At 49.8% G+C, this 9,171-nt stretch overlaps 1 protein-coding gene across 1 annotated transcript in view; it reads left to right on the forward strand.

Moving 5' to 3' along the window:
• LOC135971520 (uncharacterized) overlaps positions 1–7,902 on the forward strand; it is a 106,317-nt gene extending 98,415 nt beyond the window's left edge. The window contains exons 5-9 of the mRNA XM_073993194.1: positions 1,930–2,090; positions 3,831–3,892; positions 5,601–5,700; positions 6,801–6,942; positions 7,530–7,902. Of these exons, the coding sequence (XP_073849295.1) occupies positions 1,930–2,090; positions 3,831–3,892; positions 5,601–5,700; positions 6,801–6,812 (335 nt within the window). The 3' untranslated portion in view covers positions 6,813–6,942; positions 7,530–7,902. The remainder of the gene's footprint in view (positions 1–1,929; positions 2,091–3,830; positions 3,893–5,600; positions 5,701–6,800; positions 6,943–7,529) is intronic.
• Positions 7,903–9,171: the final 1,269 nt, after the last annotated feature.

Below are 9,171 nucleotides of genomic sequence, written 5' to 3' on the forward strand. Positions count from 1 at the left end.
AGCCTGTGTTTATTCAACAAAATGTGCTTTTAAATTTCATCCGAAGTACTCAAGTGAAAATTTCCCAGTGGGTGTTAAACTTTGGTGCACAGACTCTCGTGTGGCTCCCAGTCTCAAGTCCACACTCCCACTTCGTGCTTTTACTCTTGGTTGAGTCCCATGGAGGCCTGTTAGGGAATCCTGCAGGATCAGCCCTTGACCCGGACGGACGGACGGACGGACGGCTGGCTGGCTGGCTGGGGAATACTGTGCTTGTGTCATTCAGAGACAATCATTTCTTGAGCGCCTGCTGTGGGGGCTTGGCCGGGTCCTGCTGATAGTGCAGTGGTGTAAGCCCAGCCCACAGTTCCTGCCCTCATGGAATGTGCAGCCTAGTGAGGACTGCAAGTCAAATAACCACGAGGTAACTACAGGGAGACACCGTGGTGATTTCTATGAAGAGAGGACATGGGGTGCCCCGAGGGCCCCTGACAGAGGGAACTTTGCGGTCCTAGAAACCAGGTGACGTTTTCCTGAGGAAATGACATTTCCCTCGGGGTCAGAGCTGAGGAAGGTGCCTGTGTGTGTCCCGTGGCCACTGTGACCCTGACCACACACCTGGGGCTGGAAAATACTACTCATTCTCGCACAGCTCTGGAGGGTGGGAGCCATGGGCTGAGGCCAGAGTGTTTGCTCCAGGAGAGTCCCTCGTGGCCCATTCAGGTGCCCAGAGCCCCGGGCATTGCACGCCTTGTTCCCTGGCACCTCCTCCTCCCATGTGGGTGTGCAGCATCCTGCTCCAGGGCCTCTGCACCTCTCATCTGCCGATGCAGGTGGTGGCACTTAGGGTCCACCTGGGTAGTCCTCAGGATTCACCTTTATCACCTCATGAGGGAACATCCCCAGGTTCCAGGGATTAGGACCGGGATTCCTTTGGGGGCTGCTCTCCTGCCCACCACTGTGCCTGAATGTGATGTACATAGCGGCCAGCATATGGAGAGGCCCGAGGAGGACCTGGGGTGGCTGGAGCTAGAGCCGGACCTGGTGTCAGAAGCAGGAGGGGCCAGGGATTCCAGAGAAAGGCTTGACGTGTACTTGAAGTGAGCAAAGGGTTTTGAATGAACCAAGAACTGATCAGATTTATGTTTTTTATAGATGGGTCTCCAGTCTGTGTGAACAGATTAGAGGGGGCCGGGGTGGGAGCTGAGGCCCAGGCAGAGGCTTTGCAGAGTGCCAGGAGAGGGTGCTGTAGCCCGGACTGGTGTGTGGGTGGGAAGGTGGCCGATGCATTTCTCTGCTGTCTTTCTCCCTGCTGAGCTTGGGTCCTTGTGGAGGGCGGATGGCAGACATTTCACTCTGGGACCTCATGCCTATGCTATCCGAAAGACCCCCAGGCGCCTGGGTGTAAGAACCACCATCTGACTTTGAGTAGAGTTTCTATTAATGTAACATTCACCAATGGATGGAAGACGGCCACAACTCTAAAATCACAGGGAGCTTTTCTGAAGAAAATAGAATAGCACAGCTGTTCCCATGGACAAAGCTGGCAGGTGACAGCCCCCTAACTTCTCAGCTCACACCTAACCGTGTCCGTGTCTGGTGAAAGCTGCTTCAGCAGGGACAGTCGGAGAGCAGCATGGAGTGAGCTGGCTTATGGGGTCGTCTTTTCAGTCTCCTCCTATGGGGCCTGGGAGAAGGGAGCGGCAGATGGCCAGGTCCCCACCACAGGTCATCGAGGTCACCTCCAGGTGGCTGGCGAGGGGGGGGGGGCATGTTCACACCCACTCCGAGGCACATCCTGGCTGCTGCACACCCTTCACCCCTGTGCGATGCTGGGACCGCATGCTCAGGCACGGTGTGGGGCCTTGCTGCACTCACTGGTAGGGGAGCTCTGGGATGGTGGGTGCACCCTGGCCCTAGGCTGGAGTGACTGATCTCTTCTCTGACCAGACCTGCGACCGCATCAACAGTTTGCCAGCGGAACCAAGTGGCGCGTGTTCATCAAGACCATGGGCGGCTACTGTGGCTACCTGGCCAACATGGGGGGGCTCACGGCCGGAGCCGATGCTGCATACAGTTTCGAAGAGCCCTTCGACATTGGGGATCTGCAGGTATGTGACGGGGCTGGCCTCAGGGGACCGTCCCCTTGGGATCCTCTCGGTGCTGCGGAGCGAATCATCGTGTCTAGGGTGGTTTGCTTTTCGAGGGGGCATGGAGACGGAGGTGCTACCGAACATGCCACGCTTGATGCCCTTCGCATCGCCCAGGTGCCTCTCCCAAGTGTCAGGTGATGGCGGACGTGCCTGGTTGAGGACACCTTCTAGTCTCTTGTGTGAAACACAAGCTTGTTTTTTTGATGTAGTCTGTTGTGTAATGTTTTCTCACTTCTGTCACAAACGATTTGAGTGCCTCCGCTGACAGTCACCACCCACGTCTGCGACTGGTTCTGGAGCTGGCTGCAGCATCTTTTAAATCTTGAGGCTTCTGATGCTGCGTCTGCCTCTAAACTGACACAGACACGGCCGTGGTTTCTTGGCATCTGTGGCTCTTTTAGGGAAGGGTGTCGCCGACCCCGGGGTCTGCCCCTGCTTCGACGGCACAGCAGAATCCCGGCCTGGACCCTGCAGTGTTCAAAGTTGCTAAACTCCATGCAGGAGGACAGGCCTTGGCAGATAAAATGCAACTGAACAATTGTCTTTAGTTAGTTATATAAATAAATATATGTTATATATTACTCTGTCAGCCAGGCTGGAGTGCAGTGGCATGATCTTGACTCACTGCAACCTCCGACTCCCAGGTTCAAGCCATTCTCCTGCCTCAGCCTCCCGAGTAGTTGGGATTACAGGCGCATGCCACCATGCCCACCTAATTTTTGTATTTTTAATAGAGATGGGGTTTCACCATGTTGGTCAGGCTGGTCTTGAACTCCTGACCTCGTGATCTGCCCACCTTGGCCTTCCAAAGTGCTGGGATTATAGGCGTGAGCCATCGTGCCCAGCACCGTTGTCTTTTAAAAAGTTAGGATGTTACTTGTTTCTGAGCCAAATAGATCAAGTAAAAAGGGCCTTGGTGTTGTCACTAATTATGTGACATGTGAATCATGAATTTCTTCACTGTGTCATAGTGACTGCTTGTGGAGTCGTTCACTACATTGTGATGTTGCTGTCAGCAGTGGGTCCCATAAGATGATAATGGAGCTGCCCCAAACAGGTGTACTTTTTTTTTAACTTTTATAAAATTTATATATATATATATATATATATATATATATATATATATATATATATATATATATTTTTTTTTTTTTTTTTTTTAGACGAAGTCTTGCTCTGTCGCCCAGGCTGGAGTGCAGTGGCCGGATCTCAGCTCACTGCAAGCTCTGCCTCCCGGGTTCACGCCATTCTCCTGCCTCAGCCTCCCAAGTAGCTGGGACTATAGGCGCCCACCATCTCGCCCGGCTAGTTTTTTGTATTTGTCAGTAGAGATGGGGTTTCGCTCTTTTCCGCTGAGAGCGCCGAGTAGAACATTGTCATGAAAATAAATAAGGGGCAATAGAGCCGTGAATGAGTGCTAGGAATTATCATCTTCAGAGGGACCCTGTTGATTCTGGAAGGCATTTCTAGTGGCCGCCATGAGGGCTGCTCACTGTGCCCTGCGCTCAGCATTCATCGCTGCAGACATGCTCTCCCCGACTGGGGGAGGCTCCCCGAGACCTGAGCCATGAGAGCTTGCAACCTCCTTGGCCACACTCACCGCCACGCTTGGTTGGCACTTCCCGCCCTGCAGGGCCTGGCACACAGTGGGTGCTTAGCGTAAGTTTATTGTCTGATTAACAAAATACTCTTTTCCAGTCCAATGTGGAGCACCTGACGGAGAAAATAAAGACCACCATCCAGAGGAGCCTTGTGCTCAGGTGAATGAGAGACCAGGGCTGATCTTACGGTCACTGTCACACCGCGGTTCTTAGGTTCTGGTGACTTTGGGCTGGATGAGTGGTAATTTCTTTGCTGCTGGAGTGCACTGCACACTGGGCATATGCAGAAGAGAGTTGTGGTGTGTTGCTCTAAAGACTTTCTTGCATTTAGACAACTAAAACTTTTGCTTTATAGTCTTACTCTATTAGATATCTCGCAATCATTTCTCTAACACCTGATGTTTATGAAGGAGGAAATACAGCCATCCCTCTTAGCCTCAGGGAATGTGTCCCAAGACTCCAGTGGGTGCCTGGACCTGGGGATAGTACCCACCCCCTGTATACATAAGGGGGTGGGGGCTGATAACCATCTGATAACCAAGGTGGCTACTGAGTGACTCAGGGGCAGGAGGCACAGACAGCATGGAGACTTTAGGGCACAGGGATGATTCACGTTCTGGGTGGGACAGAGCAAGACAGCACAAGATTTCATGACTCCCTGTTAGCTGGGCTTAGGTGAAATCGACATCCTGGGTCGGTTTGTTGTGTTGCATATGTTGTGACTATACAACAAAATGATCTGGAGTATACGCATACTCCCATTTAGCTGGGAGACATTTTTTTTTTTTTTTTTTGAGACAGTCTTGCTCTGTTGCCCAGGCTGGAGTGCAGTGGTGCAATCTTGGCTCACTGCAACCTCCACCTTCCAGGTTCAAGAGATTCTCCTGCCTCAGCCTTCCGAGTAGATGGGTGTACAGGCGCCCACTACAACGCCCAACCAATTTTTGTATGTTCAGTCGAGATGGAGTTTCACCACGTTGGCCAGGCTGATCTCAAACTCCTGACCTCAGGTGATTCGCCCACCTTAGCCTCCCAACATGCCAGAATTACAGGCGTGATCCCCACCGTGCCCAGCCAAAACATCTAACCTTTTAATTCATGCCAAACATCAGCAGCTTTAGGCTTCTAGTCGTTGGTGAGGTTTGAGTAATGGGGATTTTAAGGGAACTGTCAGCTTTCATGAAAACAGTGACACCCCCATTACTTGGAAATGCTTATTCAAACTAAACACGGCATCAGGTTAAAAACCAGAGCTTCCTAAGATTTAAACTGGATTATCAGACGTGTAAGATACTTGACACTCACCCTCAAATCAGAATGACCTGGAATGAGCTGCATGCAGGCACACGCGTGTTATGAGTTGAGCCTGGGACACAGCGGTCCAGGATTCCTAACTCCCACACACTCCTCCTTCACCACCTCGTATTCTTTATACTTTTAAACCAGAGCCCGTGGACTTATTTCAGAGAGCTCATGAATCCCCTGAAATGATGAAATAGTAGGCGTCTGTGTGACTTTGTCAAAGAATCCACAACGGTTATCAGATTCTTAAAGCTGTGACCCATCCCCACCCCAGATGAGTCTATGAAACCTTGATTTAAGATTTTAAAATATTGGAGATGGTTAGTTGACTCGTTCCATTTATTAAAATCCTTCTCTTACTGGGCAGGGGGGAACACTTGATACTTTTGCTTAGCAGGCTGAGTTCAGGCTACAGGAATCACAGATTTTGTTTTGTTCTGTTCCAGCTATCCCTAAAGACTTAGAAACAAAAACATAAATTCTGTGAAATAGAAATCGTCATTTCTATTTCACAGCAAAGTGTGACTGTATAACTGATATTTCATATGACTCTAACCCCCAACAGGGTGGGGCACCTTCTCCATTTGATAGAAACTTTGGAACCAAAATCTCTGCCAGAGCTACGGAGTGGATCACTGCGAAACTCAGGGAGGCCCAGGGCAGAGGTAAGGGGTCCGGGGAGGGAGGCCGTCTGCCTTGGTGAAAATGCTGTCCTATCGGGGAGAAGTAGGCTGCTGGTTCCTTGTTCAGTTCAGTACTGAGCTGCGAGTGATGTTCTAACTCCTGCTGGTTTCTGAGCATTGCTATTTAACCAACCTTGGATTCCTGGGTGTGCGTGACATGTTCTCTTTTATCACTGCTAGATTCAACCTGAAGTTCTTTTGTGTAGGCTTTTTGCTCTGGAGATCCTGAGCGTCAGCCCGCAGTTTCCCTCACAGTTGAAGTGGGGCCTTCTATTTTGGGGATGTTTGGTAGGACAACCTCCTTATGACTCCATCCATCAGAACTTCCAGTTTTGAGGAAGATTTGGCTGCTGAATGAATTCTTCGTGTTTGTAGAACTATGCATGTTTTTCCTTAAATCAGTTTTGTAAGTTACATATTCTAACAAATCTTTAGATAAGCTGAAAAGTTTTGGAAAACATGACACATTACTCTTGTTAATGGTTCCAACATGGCTGGTCCCTACTCATTCCTGAGTGGTTATTTGTGCCAGCATCTTTCTCACCCCCACCCCCCTCAGCTTTCTTCAGTCATACCAGATGTGTGCTTTTATTAGGGCAATCCATTATCACTGCCAATGTCCGACTTAGAAGAATGACAGTCTACAAAAAACAGTGATGTGAATAGTTTCAATCGGTTTGTCTTTTTGAAGAACTGACTGATTCTTTCTACATCCATTTTCTCTTGCTAATTTAGCTACGGATGCTTCTCGTGCCTCAGTGTGTGTATACGTGAGCATCAATTTCTTATTAGTGTTTTGCCATAATTTAAAGTAATTTCCCTATTCCACTATTTAGTGAAAAATTCTCTCCACTGAGAGAAAAAACAAAAGCTGCTTTCCAGGAAGCCATCAGGGTGATCCCACAAGAGCAGAGCTGTGCAAGCCCAGGCCAGGCGCTGGCCACACTACACAGCTGTTCTCAGCCTCCCCCAGGCCTCCAGGCCAGGTTCAGCATGGTTCCCAGGAATCTCACCCCGTGATTCTGCTCCCCCACCTGCCCATGGGACAGGGCAGTGTTAATCTGTTTTTAAACCTTTTATAGGAAAAACATTGACCACCGATGATTCCGTTTGTGTGCTGGGAATCAGCAAAAGAAACGTTATTTTTCAACCTGTGGCAGAGCTGAAGAACCAAATGGATTTTGAATAAGTCGGGGTCTTATTGCCTTAGCAAACCCAGCCAATGTGAGTACAGGACAGGGGAATGTCCATTGCTGTTGCATTCGGCAACTCATTCAGGGATTTGAGGAACTAGCTTTTCTGAAGCTCAGTTAAAAAATATTAGGTCTTGGCCAGGCACGGTGGCTCATGCCTAAGATCCCAGCACTATGGGAGGCCTAGATGGGTGGATCACTAGGTCAAGAGATCGAGACCAGCCTGGCCCACATGGTGAAACCCCGTCTCTACTAAAAATACAAAAAGTAGCCGGGCGTGGTGGCGCACACCTGGAGTCCCAGCTACTCAGGAAGCTGAGGCAGGAGAAACTGCTTGAATCTGGGAGGCAGAGGTTGCAGTGAGCTGAGATTGCACCACTGCTCTACAGCCTGGTGACAGAGCGACACTCTGTCTCAAAACAACAACAAACTACCACTAGGTCTTTGGGAAGAATTTTTAGAAATATAAAAACAATGGTTTTGTTTGATCTTGAAATTGGCTTTATCATCTAGTTGATTCAGCCGACCCTACAACCCCCGTGTTTCTGGCAAGACCGCTCGCTGTGCTGGCCGTGGCATCTCCCAGCCTCACTGCTGTCCCCCCCCTTCCCTCCACAGGCACAGGATTCCCAAAGAACGGTGGTGGCTCAAGCTGCGGTTCCTCATGAAGATCCTGGCCAAATACAAGGCCAGCTACAACATATCAGACTCAGGCCGGCTAGAGCACGTGCAGCCCTGGAGCCTCTGACCCAGTCCCACCTGCACGTGCCTGCAACCTGGACTCACCGTGGACCATCCATTTTTGTAACACTTAAGTTATTGATCAGCACTTTATGCAGGTATTATTGACATTAAAACCTAATCAGTGAGCACCTGTCACCGCCTGTGTGCCCCACCAACTCCAGTGCGTGCTGTCTGTGGACTGTGTCTCATGCTTTCAGATGTGCGTATTAAACATTTGCCTACAACTCCAAGTAGGGTGGCTACTAAAGGTTTTCTCTGCAGTTTTGTGGGCGAAGATTATCAAAATATTTTTATAGGGATCACTGAACTATGTGCAAGTCATAAAAGGAGAACAAAGCCAGTAGTTTACACAGGCCAAGGGGAATGCCATGTTTACTTACCGTTACATATTTGCTATGTGTCAGTTTCCATCCACAGCAGCAGGCCAGGACCCTGGGCCTGGACCCCAGGCTCCTGCTCTCCTTAGAAAGTAAAAGAGAACACAGGAATCTTATCTACTCGGCCTCTTGATTGCAATCCTAGCTGCATGTTAAGACCACCAAGGTGGGGGTTTGAAAAATCTGATAGCCAGCTTCTCATCCAGTCCAAGCCACCATCCTCACTGGGCCCTAATTTGGAACTCTCCGATGACTCTTGCCAGAGTAGACATGGGTGCTGGGGTGATAGCCCTGCCGCCCTCGTGGGACCCCTCCTGTAGGGACAGTGTTTCTGCCTCAGTTCTAGACTGCAAGAGACCACAGCTGTACCTCAGAAACGTGGGCGGAGAGCTGTGTGGAGGGAGAGGAGACACCAAAAACCAGCTGTTTGGGAAATCAGAGTCCAACGGCCAAGAGCTGGCGTGGAGCCTTTCCTTTCTGGCTCTGTAAAGACAAAGCGAGGGCTTACTCACCCCAGCCCATCTACTTCCATCTGGCCGCCCTGTTGAACTTCCGTCTGTTAGGAGGACGCTCCCACAGGGCCTAGGTGTGATCAGTCTCACGAGTCAGCACAGGCAGAGGTGGGACACCTTTGTGTACCTTTTCATTTTACTTCTGCTTTTTAATAAAGGCCCTAAATGCTACTTAAAATAATGACTCAAGCAGAGGTTAAGTCAGAGTTGCCCTTTATTTTTAGATTCTTAAATATTCTAGAACTAATGAGGTAAAACTAGCCTTTGTCAGTAGAAAGTAAATTCTATGTGGTGCATCTTTGGCACTTTGTGCATAACTATTTCAATGAACGTCTTCTTGGTTGCTCTTAAGACTGACTTGCCAGTCAGTGGCAAAACCTTAAGAATGACATAATGTTCCTGGAAAAAGCAGTAGCATTTCTGACTTTTCATATTCAGCTCTAGAGGCCGATTTTCTCAGGGGCTCCTGCACAGTCGGGCGTGCCAGGGCCACTCATCTGATGATCCAGGATGGGTCCTTGGCGATTTTGGGGTTCTCGGGTCCGAGTATGGCCAGGCCGTGCACGCTCTTCCCAGTGCCGAGGTACCCGAGGGGAAGGCAGGCGAGGTCAGCGAGGACTGGCTTCT

Source organism: Macaca fascicularis, chromosome 6 (genome assembly GCF_037993035.2).
Source record: "Macaca fascicularis isolate 582-1 chromosome 6, T2T-MFA8v1.1".
NCBI classification, from domain to species: Eukaryota; Metazoa; Chordata; class Mammalia; order Primates; family Cercopithecidae; genus Macaca; species Macaca fascicularis.